General features: G+C 41.2%; 1 protein-coding gene across 3 annotated transcripts in view; it reads left to right on the top strand.

Annotated features, from left to right (window-relative positions):
• Positions 1-466: 466 nt before the first annotated feature.
• The window catches only part of fam184ab (family with sequence similarity 184 member Ab), a 205,756-nt gene continuing 188,457 nt past the window's right edge, over positions 467-17,765 (top strand). Inside the window, exons 1-2 of one of the 3 annotated variants that reach the window (XM_022196845.2) lie at positions 467-770; positions 908-1,191. In XM_022196845.2, coding sequence (XP_022052537.2) covers positions 1,030-1,191 — 162 coding nt within the window. In that variant the 5' untranslated portion in view covers positions 467-770; positions 908-1,029. Of the gene's footprint in view, positions 1,192-17,765 lie in introns of all 3 variants that reach the window. The other 2 variants (XM_051960776.1, XM_051960777.1) reach the window with 2 other exon arrangements.

Here is a 17,765-nt window from a genome sequence, read left to right as displayed (position 1 = left end):
TCCACAATGTGAATTTTCAGAAAATGCGCCACTTCGGCAATATGCATCTTTTGTGTCACATTTTTTAAAAAAACGTAATTTCATTTTTCTTGATGGTATTGTCTGGGGAAGGACATTCTGTGCGATGGATGATTGATAGCTGATTAAGAATTGACTAATAGATGCCAATTAGTGGGTGTAAGTGGGTGTAATTGAGTTCAGCTGATTGACTTGAACCTGTGCATAATATGTGTAATTGCTTTTGTCTCAGTCCTGAAATTGCCAGCTTAAAAAAAACAAATAAATTAAAAAGGTTGTTATAACTATTCAAATTAAACAGCCAAGTTCATTTCCTTTAAAGTATAATTTATATTTAAACACTCGTCCATCTGGCTTTTCACCGTCATTTTCACCACGTTTCTGGATCTGTCGTGTGAACTAACCGTGCGCATCTGCTTTTGTCCGACAGCCCGTGAACGCAGCGCTGCTCCCATCCTACGTGAATGCAGCATAAAGTGTTGAGGTGATCCATGGCAACAGAGGAGCAGCAGCCAACCGCTGAGCCTGTCCTCCACACTCAGACCTCATCTCCACTCACTCTCCGTTAATGTAGCCGGAATGCACCGAGCAGGAATCACTCTGAACGGCTCCCGTTGACAAATTTCGGTATCAAGGTGACCGACCGGGAGCCGAGCAGCTGCCTGACAAGCGCTCCACATCAGCGCCAGGTGACAGAGCCCGGACACGCACCTCGGAGCGCGGCAAATGGACACATTTCAGCGGACAACATGGTAGAAGCGTATGTTTGTGGAGCTTAAAATTAATAATTTCACCCTTTGGTGTACTATTATCCGAAGCCCAGCAAAATGAAAGCAAATTTTAACCGTCTGTGGGCTAAAAAGGTCTCTTATTTGTGATTTTTTTGAAGCCTCGGATAAGAAACCTACACCGTCCCGGTCCTCTCCGCCGCTCGCCGCTGTCTCATTAGCACCGTCCAGTTTGTTGTTGCTGTCCGTATCTCTCTCAAGCATCTGAGGCATCATCGTGAAGATGGCGACTGGGTCGGGTTGGCAGCAGTATTACTGCCCTGCCGGTCAGGGGAAATTTACTTCGTCCTCGGCAACCAGCATGTCCTTTCAGTCCGGCATCGCCATGGAATATACCCAAGACCTGCACCTGAAGATGAGCAAGAAAATCGCACAGCTAACAAAGGTGAGCAGAGCGTTTAAGAGGCCTGTTGTTCACTCTCCCCGAGCTTTAATTCAACCCTTGGGTTAGACCCTGTACCTTCTGTTCTTATGTGAGAACTGGGCACCAAACTCCGTGTGAAATTTCGCCTATTTAGTAAATATCTCATCTTGGGGAACGTGCCTAACAGATATGACAAGACTGCGATTTCTTACATGAATTTAAAGATGTTCTTGCACTTTCGGGGTCCACATGACATAAAAATCTTTACCACTAATCAAAATAATGAACTCTTAGAAATGTCACACCTTGGCCATTCCAGCTGTTTTGCTGTGGTTGTGGGAACTTTAATGAACAGGTGAGCTTCTGATTAAAGTTAAGTTTTTGTTAAAATATACACTGTTTGGCGTTTGAAATGTTGGCCGAAAGAAACAGCAGCTGCTTATTTTTGTTTTAATGCCTCAAAACAAATGATACAAGCATGTCTTGTCGTCTTAAAGCAAAAAAGCATAAAACCGTCAAATTACTTAATGGAGTTTGGCGTGAATTCCTACCTCAGGGGAGTGAGCTGCCGGTCTGTTCGGGTGATGCATCCGTCAATAACGGGTCATTAGCCACGACATTAATCAGCTCCCTCATTCATCACCTTTAGCTACACAGGCTGTGCTGGTATGCTGTTGTACTTTCTCATGTTAATGTTAGTTCTATTGCCTTTTAAATAATTATGCAGCTAAACAAGACACTTCCTCCAAACTTTGATCCCTCTTGATTCCAAGCACTACATGGATGTGAGACACAGACTGGAAAAAAGGTACAAGCTCACTGAAAACTGGGCATTTGAATCTGTTGCAGTCATAACATCCACATGTTCCCTTCTTATTTACTTATTTAAAACATTTTCTTGTTGTAATGCCAGACAGCATGTGTGTTAAATGTTAATTTATGTGCCTTTTGGTGCACATTTCTCTTGAATATTCCTTTGTTCATCATGTAAACTTCAGTTCTAAGAACATATGTGTGCTAGCCTGTTAATATAATATCGAAGCAGAACACAACACCTATCGTTGCACTCAGACTTGACAAGTGTAGGTTAAGGGGCAACTGCTCTGAAAAGAAAATGACATAATGTGATTGAATCCCTCCCTCACCCATTCTCGCACCTCTCAACTGACCCAGCCACCTTGCGATCACGCTTTTATTAGTCCCTTTAGTGATCTTATTCGGGCTGTGGCTGTGAGCTTTTTGAAATTTAAGAAAAAAAAATGGCTAAGAGATTGTCTGTTGTGCCGATCATTAACAAGGTACCTGTTCTTGCTATCGTACCCTCCTCGGATTAAATCAGAATGATGCCGTTCTTTAACAAATTTAATGTTTTTATTCACCTTTTGCAGTTCAGCACACATGGGTTGAAAAAATACATGAATACGCAATGTTTTCAATTTTGCGTTCATCACATATTCGCGTTTTTTTTGTGACAAAATGGGTTTTCTCACAACTGTTGGGTGCCACAACCGGACATTAAAAAGGCACAGAAAAGTCTAGGATCAAATTCAATCTTCTCCATAGCAGGGTGTGACATTCTCAGTATAATCCAATAGCTAAAAGGCAGAGTTTTACTGTCAGGAAGGAGATATCTCTTATCATATACAACTCTAAACTTTTTGTGAAATGTGAAGTTTTTCAGGAGATACCCTTTGTCATCACGTTACGCTGAAGGGTGTCAGTCATGTTTCCTTGAGATTTGTTCAGGTAGCCTGCTACCAGCCCTGTGTCAAAGCTGACCTGTTCGCAGCATTCCCGAGACTGCTAATCCCTTCACACAACTTGTTTCTGATTTTTGGTTTGCTAAGTGTAACTCCTGCAGCCGGCAGCTGCAAATTCCTGACTGCTGTCACCTGCCAACTCGTCTGTCAAATCACCCAAATAGTCCACAAATTCCGGTGGAGTCTCACCTATTTCCACCACCTACATCAAGCTGTCAGTGTCCGTGTCAAGAGCGCTCCAGCTCCAGATCACCATACAACTGTAGCTTAGTGCCAGAATCTGTGGTGACTGCTGCTATAAATACATTGTTTTCCTTACTGGGGGGCACAGTGTCGCGTTTGTTGTAAGTCCACTGAACCATGGCTGTTCTGTCATTGAGGAAGGTAAGGTAGTTGACCTTCATTTTCCTGAAAACACAAAGATGAATGACTCTTCAGGTTCGCCGATGAGGGTGGTTGGAGTTGGATTAGTTCTCTGCGATAATGTTCCTCAGAAGCTGTTGAGACATTTATCTCTTGGTGGGCTTCACTTCATTTTTGCTGAGGTCTAACAGAGTTCCCTGATATGCTTTTCCCTGCTTTCCTGATCCGTGGCCTCAACCAGGTGACTCAAACTGGAGTCTGTCCCTGTCACTGTATGTGCAAGAATCCTGCTGATGATCGACCAGCACATGTGCAGCAGAGGCAGAACACCAGTTTACCTTGAGATGTCTTGTAAGGTAAAACAGGAAAAAAGAGCCCATAACATAGGGACTCAACTCCCCTGATTAGACCGAAGCATTTTTGGGGTTCATCAGTCTTTGTAGATGATGGTAGTGTGGCCTAGAGGGTCAGCTCTGCTATGGAAGTGGCATCTACGTACAATACATACAAGATCAGCCCTCAAACTGATGGAACTTGTCCTACCACCGTAAAGAGCTTGGTAGAGAGAGAGAGAGAGATTCAAGATTATTGAACCCTGAAGGAAATCTTTTATTCCAGGATGCAGATTTTTCATCTCTGTCCACTCCTGTTCTCTCTTGATGACAGTGCAGACGCTATAATCAGATTTTACCGTCTGTAATTTCTCCTTACTCGCTGCGTGCAGCTCCTGACAAGGTCATGAGGTTGAAAACAAGATGGACAGCCATAATAAAAGCATTGCAGAAACTCCATATTTAAACATTTATATTTTTACAAGAGGAAGAAACTGATCGACTGTCGGTCAAAGCTGGTTTCATCTGGTGCATTCAGTCTCTTGTCTTCAGGGAATCTGAGGGAGACTCATGATTGACTGTTTTTATATTTTATAAACGTAATGCTGCAAAACAATGTCATGCATAGGTTTGTTTTGCTAAACACAAAATTTCTCCACTTTTTGTCAATACTCCATCATCTTATGGAGCATATCTGGGCCCACATTCAACGATCTAATTCAGCAATGTTTAGAAACCTCTTCTTCTTTGGAAAATCTGCTCTCACAGATATAGTTTAATTTATCACTATGCATCCTTATGCTTTGTATTGACTCTATAGTTTCCTTTTAGTTGTCCGTAGGCTGATATAGGTGGAATATTTCCCAGTAGAAAGACTGAACTCGACTTCAATTTCGTTCATCATACCCAAATGTTAATTCTAAAATAAGTGAATGAGAGAGAGGTTCCCAGCTCTCTAGTCATGCAACTTTAACACAACAATTCTGTAATGCCACAGAAATCTGATTTAAAAAAAATATATATACATAGATTAGGATTTACCAACTTTAGCCAGAATATACGCTACTACTCAAAAGTTTGAGGTTATCCAGAGAATTTCATGTTTTCAATAAAAACTCACACTTTTATTCATGTGCCGACATAATTGCAACAAGGGTTTTCTAATCATCAATGAGCCTTTCAACACCATTAGCTAACACAATGTAGCATTAGAACACAGGAGTGATGGTCATTTACCACATTAACAATGTCTAGACTGTATTTCTGATTAAAATGATCTTCATTGAAACGACTGCTTTTCTTTCAAAAGTGAGGACATTTCTAAGTGACCCCAAACTTTTGAACTATAGTGTATACTAAATAGATCCGATAAAGAAAAACCGCAACTTGATTTGATCATAGTAGTCTACCATAACTAAATCTTTTAGAAAACAGTATGTCATTTTCTTTGAGAGGCTGTGGTTGACCCTTGACCTCCATCTGTCAAATCTGAGTGTGATTTTTAGATTCGGTCCTTCTTCTCTTTAGTCTAAATATAATAGTGAACATTTTTTAACTCATTAGTTGGGATTAGCTCAGTCAAACATTATTTGCTTTGGCCCAGCTGACTAGGATCTTCGCCACCAGCTGTACCTTTGGGCTTTCAAGGGCATTTCAAATGCTTTTTTTTTTTTTTTTTTTTTTTTGCCCTGAGGATCAGTGCTTTCATCTCTCCCTTGCCAAAATGACAGGGTTCCAACTTCTAACACAGAGCAGCAACCTCTTCACAACATTCACTCTGGGTCAAAGCATGTTTGCAGCTCCAGTATGTCATTATCCTCAAGCTGGGTGTCTACCGGAGCCTCATGCACTATTCCAGGTGGCTTTTTGAAGATCCTTTGCCACTGAAGGGGTTATATACTCCGAGGATTTGCTACTGACTCCGACCATAAGATTTGTGCTGTCGGTATTTCTCTTTGTGCTGAGAAAGTGGAGGCTGAAAAAAACCATAATTCAGCAGCTTTGGGTAAGGTGTGTGCCAACGCTCTTTAAAGTCACATTGAAATTTGGAGGGAAGAAAAGTTTTTCCTCCTCTTGTTGGCTAATTCTCCATAACATGCAGTTTGCTTCTTCCATATTTAACGATGAGCGACAGGGAAGTGGCACACTTTCTTTTTCGGTATTTCTTTCTTTTTTTTTTGCTTTCTAGTTTACAACACAGTTTCCTAGAATCACCTCCACCTCGGGCTTCACTTTATGCAGCTGCAGATGTTTCATAGCAAAGTCAGTCTGTTGTACAAGTAAAACGTCTACTCATGTAAAGAATCCCATGAGAAAATGATTGCATTTGAAGTAAATTGGAAAAATCCTCTTGCTCTTTTAACTTTATTTGGGATTTCAACATATTCTGGCCTGCAGAGAATTACCAAAAGGGCACAAAACACGAGACATCCCCCAAAACTGACCTTGTTTGCTGGGAAAAATAACGCAAAAATATAACGGTGAACGACTCGTTAGCTACAGTAAATATATCATGAATTACTTTTGCTCCCTTTTAAGTTAAATTCTAGCAGAACGTTGTGTAGCTGTACCAGGAGCCTTTTTGTGTTTGTGCATGTAATTCCTCAGTTCAGGCCCAGCATTGGAGGCATTGTTGTGGCTGTGTGAGGATCGGGCAATTGGATGGATATCACAGATCACTGCTCAGCAACAAGGTGGAAAGAGATGAATTCAGACACCTTTTTGAACGCCTTTCTGATGCTACAGTGTCGTTTTAGGTCCATTTTTATTTGTTTTTTGTCAGCTCTTTTATAAAAATCCATTTAATATGTATATAATCACGTTTAAAGAATCAATCAGTGCTCAGCATGCAACAGCATTCCCACCTCGCACGCACCGACTGAAACAATAGCGGAGGGTATTTTTGTATGTCCAGTCACATGATTCCTGCACGTTCCCACAGGCGACACATCTGAGCCTCGTATCTCCAGTGCCTTGTTGTATTAGGCCGCAACAAAGCAGGGGGGAGCAGGCTGATAGCGTTCAGGCCATCTGCTCTAGGTGACCGCCGATCTCGACAGAGCCAGAGATGCGTTCAGGAATAAAAAGCAACCCTGAAACCTCTCTGAGCGCCTCTCTTGACACGTCCCGGCCCGGACGATTACCAGCTTGCTGTGTCTGAGGATGATTCCAGGGAGATTGAAGCGTCTGAATTTTCTCATCTTGTATTTTGGCTGCCCTACTTTAATCCTCACTGTCTTCTCGTGCTTTGACCTCCCTTTTTGCAGATTGCGGTTTTTCAGAATCTGTTTCTTTTTTAGCATATGTTATTCCTTTTGGGGTTTTCTGATTTCTGATCAATTAAATTGAACCAAATCAGCCCGCCTCCTGGTTACAGTGCGCCTCGGTGCAGCACTGTTATCAGTCCTTTGCACCTGAAACACTGGCTCTATAGGCTTTTGCAAGGATTTCATGCATAGTCAGTAAGTCAGTCATTGATTGCGAGTCTCCCGTGGCGCTGAATTTCATGATTTGTGACACAAGACTTGTTGGCTGCCACTGTTATTTAAGACTTCTTGCAGTAATTTTTAATCCCACAAAGCTGCTTTCCGGCCCTTTGTGTAGTTCAGGCTCTGCGAGGATTTCACTGTCATGATTTTTTTATTTATTTATTTTCTTTTTCCGGAAAGCTGTATGTCATAAGTTATACTGTCCTATGGGTTTGCTTTATTGTAGTGCCTCTGTCAAAAAGAAGGCAGTGTAGGGTTTTTGCTGCTATGGCAACAAGTTTTTATATAAATTATAATTCGGGGCAATGACATGCACTGTAAGTGGGCTGATGATTTTTTTTTCATAAAAGAACGAGCCTGATTTTGTAGCCTGCATACAGTTGAGTCAGGACCGAGGTTTCTGGTTGTTGTCGGAGCGCTGGGAAACAGAGAGGGCAGCATGTCATTTTGCATCGTCAGGAGAATGCTTTATAACAAATGTATTACCTAGCCTAGGGTGTGTGTGTGTGTGTGTGTTTCATCAGCAATGCCTGACTGAGTTTAGTGTTGAAGTGAGTCAGAAATAGACCTCTGAGCTCTCTGTATTTCTGGACGAAGGGATTAAAAGAGACAGAGATTGTGAAATACTGTAGTGTGTGTGTTTGCAATTCAGATTCTGTGGCGCCACAGCACCACTTCATCCTCTCGCACATAAACATTTCAACAAAGTAGTATCCAAATGTAGCAGGATATATATCTGAAAAAAAACTACTTTTCAACCACAACATCAAATACCACACTGATATTTTGTATGCATGACATGATTTCTTCACAATATGCATGCAAACTAAACCGGAAACGTAAATTCATGATGTGCATGAGTATGTAGACTCCACTGCATGATCTGTGTTGGAGCGCAGAACGTATAGACTGGAAACATGGTCCAGTGTAAGATAAGAGGATTTGTTGTTCTCTCATTATGTGTGAAATGATAGTCTGACTTAAACATGCCCATAGAGCAATTTGTTAATCGTGTCTTTCATCCCAGGAAAGATGAGAATCCACGCAAGCTGTTCTTCCAATCTCAGGCTTAGCAGTTTCCTCATTTTGTAATATCCACAACTATTCCCAAATTTCACTTTGCGGCCAAGAGTCTGTTCAGTACCGCAGGAAAGAAGAGATGCTGGAAAATCAAATATATCACAAATATGCACGGCTAATAGACTAGCTTTATATAGGCCAATGCAGAAGGAATCGATTCTCGTGCTTGTTTGTTTTCCTGTGCAGAAATGTGAGCAGTTTGTCTTGCGTTTAGCGAATGCGCTGCTGAAAACACACCGGCACACAAATACACGGTCGTCACTTGGCAGCAACATGTGTGTGTGTGTGTGTGCTGATGCCATAATCCAGGGGTGGTAGTGCAGTGATCTGTGTAGCCTGGGCAGGGTTAGAGAGCAGATGGTCGAGGCAACACGACTCCAGACTTGGGAACAGAGCACCGCTGATAGGGATTTTAAATCCTGATACTGCTCATTCCAATCCGAATTTGGTTTGTTGCTTTTTTTCGTCCGCATTTACGATTTTGTATCGGAGTCAAATTTGTAATTGAAATGCACAGCTTTTCAGTCCAAATGATGAAACAATTAAATATGTGTGCTTGGTTCTTGGCACAGTGGAACATTCACCCACTGCTGCGATTTCTACCACAGCTGCTCTTCCTGGTATTATTAGTTGTAATAATAAATATTGCTTTAGCTAGTGTAAGTGTCGTGGGTGTTGGAGTGCATAAAAGAATCCCATATCAAATGATCTGGATCTTCTTATAACTTTTAGTGAGGTCTTCACACAAGACATCCAAGTCCACTCTATGCCCCAGCTCCCGCTCTCCTGTCTCCTTCTTTTTTCCCAACATCACCCCTCTACTACCTCAACAGCGCCCCCTAGCCTCACTAGGGGGCGCCCATTTTTGTAAACGCACAAACTGCATGTGCAACCAACAGCCCAAACATAAAAAAAATAGCACCCAGGGAGCGCAGCCGTGTGATTTCTGATGGATGGAAGTCCTGATGAGTCCACAGTGGTGGATTTGTAGTAGGATCACAATCATGTGATCGTCAGCAGGCCACTGACGTAGTGTTCACTTGTTGTCATAGTTACAGTGACGCCGTGCTGCTATCTCACAATGGTACAGAAATCCTTAACAAATCTGTGGATCCAGGCTATAAGCCGCATCAAATCTAATCACTTCGTCCTTGTGTCATTTCTGACCTTCAATGAAAATTTCATCCAAATCCGTTGTTTCGTTTTTGAGTAATGTTGCATATAGACACACAAACATATACTAATTGTCACATAACTCTGCGTTTCTTGACAGAGTAATAAAGAATAAATACACCTCCAACATTCCAATATTTATGTCATCTGCCTTCAAACATATTAATTACCTATTCATTTTCATTCCTCCACTAATACTACTATTACCTCCATCTGCTGCTGTTGCTACCAGGGGTTAAATTGGCTAGAAGCTGAGCTCTGCCCTCAGATACCCAAATCGCAGCCTGTCGGAGTCCAGCTCCGTCTCTTTTCAGCACCGCAGCTTTTCCAATTCACATGCTGACAGAGCTCTTGAAATCTTCTTTCAAGCTCTGACATGCACCGAACAAACAAATGCAGAATGCCTTCTTCATTTCTGTGACATCATTAAACAGCTGTATCACACAGCAGTGCGCTCAGTACTTCCTCCACACTGAGCGCAAGGTTGTGTGCAACTTACTCAGGTGGAACAGCAGGTAACTTCATTCATTATTTACATCTTCTGACATGGCATTGTGATAGCTGTACTAACCTAAATGCTTTTCCAGCACAGCAAACAGAGCTGCTGTGCTTACATCCGCACTTTCTAGTTTCTAGGAAAAGTATTGGCAACAAAATGGTCCAGCTCAGAGAGAATCCAGCACCATCAGGGCTGTCCATACATTTTTATTTTCGCTCAAAGCCCAATTATTGTTTCCTCTAGAGAATCCCCATATTTTTTTTCCCCGGTACATAGAATGAATTATTGCTGGGAGTTGCAAGGTTTACTGCTTAAATGCAATGCTATTTACAATAGTACCATTATTGCAAGAACGGATCTTGTCTAATCCCTTAAGTAAATGAAAAATGAGGCGACAGACAGCCAGCGTAATAATGAAAACAGAATTTATTGTCACATCTATAAGATACTGCAGATACTTTAGTTGGATCCGTCTGTTTTTATGTATGGCATGATTATCAGTTTTCTGAACCACCAATTAAATACAGATAATCAAAATTAAAAAGAAAAAGAAAAATAGTGGTCTACCATTGCAGTGCATTTAAGAATAGGAATTATATCTGTGATGTTGCGTTATTATACTTTAGAACTTCACGGAGCTTTATGGAGGTGAATGGTGTTTTTTTTTTTTTTTTTTTCCCTCCCTATGAAATCCTTTTAAACCTCCAATGAATATAAATGAACTAACGCAAAATGACAATCTTTGTGATATTTGACTATTTAGACAGATTTAATCATGCTCTGAATACATTCCCAATGCAATGGAGGTGATTTTAGTTTTTAGAATCGTGACATTTACAACATTCAGGTGAGAACACAATGTGTACAGTTCTCCCTGCAACCACTGTGCTTTTGACTAAAGAAATAGTCCTTGTTTCTACTGTGTGCCGTCTGGTCTGAGCCCCCCAATTCATCCCCCGGCTGTCACAGTGTTGCGACTTTAAATATGTTCAGCTGCATTTCCAAAGATATTCCCAAGACACCAATAACAAGCAGTTACTGTAAATTAGCTTTTGGGATGCTTCTTCTGGCGTGAAGGAAATTACTGATTTTGTTTTTCTACAGGGAATTTTGACCTCGCGTTTATGCACTTGCACACATTTCATGGGCAACATAACTGCTCCGTGTGAGTGAATGGTGTAAAAGATGCAGGGCGACAAACCAACCTAAGCGACATCTCATTACGAGCTGTTATTTATGGCCGAAAATAGAAGTGGTGATGTCACACTTTTTGGTTTTAAGAGTACTTTCTGCAGCAGAACAACAAGACAAATTGGCACTCAGGTGTGTTGAAGATACTGGCCATAAGTTTCGTCTTTGCAATCTCTAAATATAATTTTGGGAGAATGAAAACACAAGGGAGGTTGGTGTGTGTGTGTGTGTTTAAGAAGTGTGTGGAGGCCCGCTGCTGCAGTGAGGAGTGCAGCTTATTAACCTCTGCAGGATGCTTCTTCACTGATTGTCACAATTCTCTGTCAGATTTCATTAAGATATGCCCACACACTTCCAGTGAAACACACATGCAGAGAGACAAGGGAAAAGATAGGGAGTGAAAGAGGGGCTTATTGGCCTGAAGCACTATCAATACAAATAAAGCATCGCAGGCATGCCTGTTGACACACACACACACACACATATATATATATATATATATATACACATAGTGGCTAATTGAGCGGCGAGGTGTGCTCGGACGATGAGTTGATGAGTCATTCTTAATGTTTGACCTTGAATGGTTCCTGTGCCCTTCGGACAGCCAGAAGCCACATGGCTGCTCCTCTTTCCTGGCCTGTTTTAGTTGGCTGACGCTGCAGCAATTTGTGCCACAGCAACAGGCGAGGCATGGAGCAACACCAGCGCACACTTGGCCATTATATACACATGAGATATCAGACAAATACTCCGCTGTCTTTGCGGAAAGTCTCATAAGAGCCAGTCAGTGTCTTTCACCTGCAGGAGGATGTCTGCAAATACAGCCAGTGTGTTTTTATTATTACTGTTAGGAGTTGTCTGACCTGAGAGCTCATTCCAGCATGGTGTGGTGAGATTGTACTCAACAGACTGTAAAAGCTGCAATGAAGCCCGCCTCGCTGATTCTGCAATTCACTTAATGTTAATGTAAGGTTTTGGATTTTTGGGGGGTTTGAAATTACATTTATTTCATTATGGCTTTAAATCTTGTTAATTATGACTTTCTGTCTTTTCCATTGGATTCGTCATGCTGTCAGATTTCTGCTGCTCTGTGACTTGACAGCCATCATAAGTCTGGACAAGTAGACTTAGACTGACTTATTTAATCCCCAGAGGGAAATTCTGTTGTTACAGCAGCATAGATATTTAACAAAGGGGTAAACAATAAGACAACACAGAATAGTGATAATAAAATAAGCTAAAAGATATAATATGGAAAGAAAAATCAACAAAATATACAAGAGTGATACAGAAAAGTGCAACTGAGAATGTGCTTAGATGTGCAAATGATATACGTTTACTGAATGTGAAGTGTACAGTCTGTAAAGTGGTTTCGTCAGCAGGCGAAATTAGAGTCCTTTTGTGATCTGTCAGGCACAGGTGCATTGAAAGTCTTATTGCCGTGGGGAGGAATGACCTCCTGTACCGCTCCCTGGAGCAGTGCGGTTCTATCAGTCTGAAGCTGCTCTCAGATTGTCTGGGAGGTGTTGTCCATGATGGCCAGCAGTTTGGTCAGCATCCTCTGCTCACCATCTTCTCCAGGGTGACCAACCGACAGCCAGCAACACACTGGGCTTTCCTGATGAGTTTTGTTCGGTGTGTTGGCATCCTGCACCTTGATGCCTGCACCTCAGCACACCACAGCAAAGAAGATGGTGCTCACCTCCACAGATTGATAAAACATCAGGAGCATGCGGTTGCAAACTTTGAAAGAGCTGAGCCTCCTGAGGAAGTAGAGCCGGCTCAGGCCCTTCTTGTAGACAGTGTCAGTGTTTGTTCACCACCTCCAGCTTGTTGTCCAGACTCACTCCCAGGTATTTGTAAGTCTGGACAATCACCACATCAGTCCCGTTGAATGCATACAGGAGAGACTGACCACTATCTCTTTGGTCTTCGTCACATTCAAGTATTCATTATGAACAGTTTGCTTTTGTGGTGCTTCTTTTAAAATTTTACTGATTTTTATTTGGTCAAAATGGAAATCAACAAGTAGCCAAATATTTAATTAGCATTCCAAAGAACAATGATTTCATCCACTTTTATTCTTCATCATTTTATTTTTTAAGCTAAAATAATTCCAACCATCCTTGTTCAGAGCTTCTCACCGTGTTGACTTTCTCGCTTCAATACTCTGCTCATTAGGAACTTGATCTTGTTGCAATTTCACCACCGCCTTCAGATAATTTTGATGCTTTTTGTGAGTAGCATGAGGGACTACATCTTTAATTTCGTTATGCAATCTGTGTTGCATAATGGTAATTGCTGAATTTTGAAATAATACAAGCAATTTGAATACGTCACCTTGGGCTTTGGGAAACTGTTCCCAAATGCCCAAGGTTTCATTTGCTGCTACTTGTTGACATTTTATAGACAAACCAATCAACAGATTAATCAACAAAATAATGAGCAGATTAATGAAAAGAACTGTTTGTTGCAGTGGTACTGATCTATGAAATGACATTGAGGCCCTCTGGTCATTAAAGGGAGAAGTGAAAGAGAGGTTTATAGCAGCAGACTGAAAGCGAGCAAGAAGAAGAAGCTGATCTTATCCTCAGCTTTTTCCTCCAAATGAAACCCTCAGGAGTTTTACACCCTGTCTGCTCCTCTCTCCATCTATTTTTCCACCTCCTTTGTTACAGCCCTCCTCTCTGTGTTCATGGTGGTCCAGCAGAGACGGAGGACTCGGTCTAAAGCTCAGTGAGGTTTAAGCTTTGCCAAGCTAAAGCCAAAATGCGACAAGAAACAAAGATAACTGCACTGGGAGCAGGCCATTTCTTCACTTCTATGAGCCACTAATGACAGGAGATGCAATCCATCATTTCCTCGTCCAAATCACCTGCAACAAGCCGCTCTCTGTTCAGGGTTGTTTCACTGTGACGAACTTTCAGGTGATGTAACAGTCCTTCTGGTGGCCATATTGAAATGCAGCAGCTTGCGAAATATAGAAGCTACACAGAGCTGACTGTGTATGTAGATGTACAACAAAACCATGTAATTCGAGTTGGAATAGAAGCCATAGATTGTTGAACCATTACCTCAATCTGTGTTTATACTGCTTTTGAATAAGAAATCATTTTTTATCATCTAATCAATTCAAAATAGTATTGGTACTGTATGTAACGGTGCTACCTGGTTTGTTATTTGTTACCATCAGATTTCTAATGACAGATTGTTAAAACATATGAAAGCTGTTAATGATCAGATCTAGAGTCAGACCACCTGATTCGGATGTTATCATTGCAGATCATTCCCATACATAAGGGCTATTGGGGACCTGCTACACCTTCTAGGAGGCTCAATAGGCCATTATCATCCATGCTCATCCATAGACTGCAGATTAAAGATGGATGTAGTCACCTTGATGTCACTCAGTGGTTTGCGGAATATTCTCAGGATGTCTTGACTTTGGTATTGGCTGTTCCCATCTTGGTCTTTTCCAACTCGGCATAACAAGCAAGTAGTGGATCTGACTACAGAACTTGAGGACACTATGCATACTGTTATGATAGCAACTTGTCAATCACAAAGTAGCCCTACCCTAAAACACACTCATTTATCCTTTATTTTGCTCTAAACGAGACCATAACTCTAAAAATGAACATTGCTTATCATTCGAGTCTTGCATCTGATTGAGACCATAACATCATTAAGAAAACAACACATCAAAGAAGTAATTTTCCTTCAGGCTTCTATACAGTAAGATTTCTTTTTGTAAACATAGTAGTCGCCCCCTACTGTCTGGGAGTAAGAATGCAAATTTACCTCCCTTCCATTTATGCTTTGATCATTGATAAACAGAAACCAACCCTGATAAAGTGCACAACCTGTTGTTGACTTGTGGTTTAAACCCAAACCACGATCCTTTTTATACCAAGCCAAATAATTTCGATGTCTAAACTTACCCAAACATGGACTGAAAACACAAGTAAACACTGAGTGAAAAACAGATGGAACTCATTTAATTTCCCTGACCAACCTCGAGTGTGGACTTTTGTTTGTCTTTGTAACGGCAAAGTCGTGACTCCATCATCATTTAGTGGGGTGATAATGACCGCTAGAAGATGGAGGATGTCCCTACTGGGCCATGTGAATGATATTGGATAATTACAGCTTGATGAGATCTGAAACAGGTGGTCTGCTAACAAACACAACAACAAAGCATCGAAGCTAGAAGCATACACTTTCTGAAATTACTAAAATGACATAAAAACAAAATTAGGCACATAAACCTAACATTCATGACGTGCTAAAAGCATTCTTTACACATGGGCTGGAAAATCTTCACGAATCTGTGTGAACGTTCCACTCTGAGGTGTTTCCGCTCAACATAAGTACTTTAAGTCTCCACCTTGCTCTCTAACCTGAATAATATCTGGAAGGTTACTCAGCCAGCCAAATTGATATCCACGAGGCAACCTTGCCTCTGCCATACAATCCATCATTGATGACAACTGTAGGCCAGGTTTCTCCTCTCTGCACCCATTTCATCAAACATATCTCTTCTGCCTTCCTCTATTCCTGTTCACGAACCTGCTTCAATGTGCCCCCAGCCACTGTATAATGTAGACAAATTTATCAAGGGATTTGATTGACATTTTCGCATAAAATGGCCCCATATTGATGTGTAAATACTCCAGAGTATACAGTATATACATATTAATTACCAATACCTTAAATGGGAAAATACAGAAGAGACCATTTTGATTGAAGCCAGTACCAAATCTAGACCTCCCGTCTTGACATCAGCCCACGCTTTTAAGTGGAAAAAGGAGCTTTTTGGCAGACGTTGTCAGTAGCGAGTAAGCATCAAGATTTTGAGGCTAAAGTCTGCTTCGACTTTCTCTTTTCTTGGCAGCAGTGTGAATCTACGTGGCCACCAGGGACCCATCTTTACTCACTGGGTTCTATTTCTCTTTACTGATGGGAGAGACAGACAAAGAGCACCTTACTCTAGCAGTTAACCCTTCTCTTACCAAGTGTGTTATTCAGGTGGTTTTTAAGGCTCAGAGGAACAACGCTTGCTGCAGGCAGTGCGCGATACATTAAGCACTTGCTAGGGCTGGACCAAAACAATGAAGAAATCTGACCTGTTTGGTTAGCTAGTTGCAGTTCAGGGCTTGTATTGGTTCCTTTGATGAGGTTACGATGTGCAGAAACAACCCATCACGCTATTATCCCAGTGAATCTCCTCAGTTGGCACAAATGTGTCAATGCAGCTGTCAGTCAGTCTCGGAAATGGTAAGTGGAGAAGACAAAGTACAGTTAGAGGATCCACCAGCGTCACTGGAGTCTGCTGTATGGAAGCAGTATGGATTAGTGTTCCCTTTGACAATGACAGAAAGAAAGTGGTGGATAAAATGGCAACTGTGTGTAAGAACCGTGTAACGTGTAGCTTATGCTGGCAGAAATGCATATACAACATTTAGGAAGACATCATCCATGTGTGTGCCTTGACGGAGCAGGGAGGAGAGAGTCGGGTAGGAAAGGGCAACAGCTCCGTCTGCCCACAGCTTTTAAACTGCCACCATGCACATTCAGACACAGCAAAATCCATGACCAAATCTGTGGGAGATTTTAGAGTGAAAGGTGCACAGTTGTGGAGAATGTGAGATTTCAGTACAGAATTAAAGCACAATAGTTGCTCTATAATATCCCCTCTTGCCAGCATTTAAGCAACACAATAATTCTCAAACTTAATGAACAAACACACTGACACATAGTCAAAGACTTCAGCTTTATTTTGGAGGCCTCATTTTACAAAGTGGATGGAAAACATGTTCAAATTAACAGTCTCCCTCCTTCCCTGCCTGATCAAATGTAACAAACCAAACTGAAAACCATGAAACCAAACTGTGAACTTTTCAACCCAAGTGGCTGCTGAGCAAAGTAAGTCACTGTGGTGTTCTGTGTTCAGGATGAGACCCTAATTCACGGTATGTCCTTTCAAGGCGTGGCCGAGATATAGCATGAACTGTGTTGCACAAATGGTAGAGTTTTTGTGTATTTATACTTACACTATTTACACAATCTTAAAGAGTTATGATTTAAATCATATTTCAGGGTGCACACTTGAAAAGAACAATGAAATAATTTACCTAGCAATCTAAATCAAATATCCATGATAACCTAAACCAAGCTAAGAAACCAAAATCGTCACATATTTAACCTTTCTATCTACCCTTGATCTACTCATCTGTGATGTGCCATTTCATCTGAAAATGTAACCAAATGGGAGCTCAAAATCACAGAATTATACATGTCTCATTAAAAACATCTGCAGCATCACAATTGAACATATTGGGACGTAGCTGAAGTACAGACTGTGGTTAATCAAGCAGATAGGAGACAAATGTGTAGATTAAAAATGTAGGTAGTATATCTGTAGTATAATGAGTCTATGGCAGACAGTTTAGGTTTTGCTGCCACAAAAAACGTGTTTTAAAAAAACGTTTTTGCTGAGTTGCACTGTTTTTCAGTAGTGAACAAAGTAGTAGCAATTTACTTAAGATTTTATGACATATTTGGCACATACATTTTTAGACCCAACCCCAACATTTATGATTGAACTGATCCAATAAAAACGACCAATAAAGAGTCCAGTGAAAGAAAGGGTTACTGGTTAGGGAACATGCCCTGAGAACTGGTCTCCAGGTCAGTTCCCAGCTGGTCA

The sequence above is a fragment of the Acanthochromis polyacanthus genome, chromosome 16 (genome assembly GCF_021347895.1).
Source record: "Acanthochromis polyacanthus isolate Apoly-LR-REF ecotype Palm Island chromosome 16, KAUST_Apoly_ChrSc, whole genome shotgun sequence".
In the NCBI taxonomy this organism is placed as follows: Eukaryota; Metazoa; Chordata; class Actinopteri; family Pomacentridae; genus Acanthochromis; species Acanthochromis polyacanthus.
Note: the sequence above shows the minus strand (reverse complement) of the source record. Positions and strands in the feature narration are given on the sequence as shown.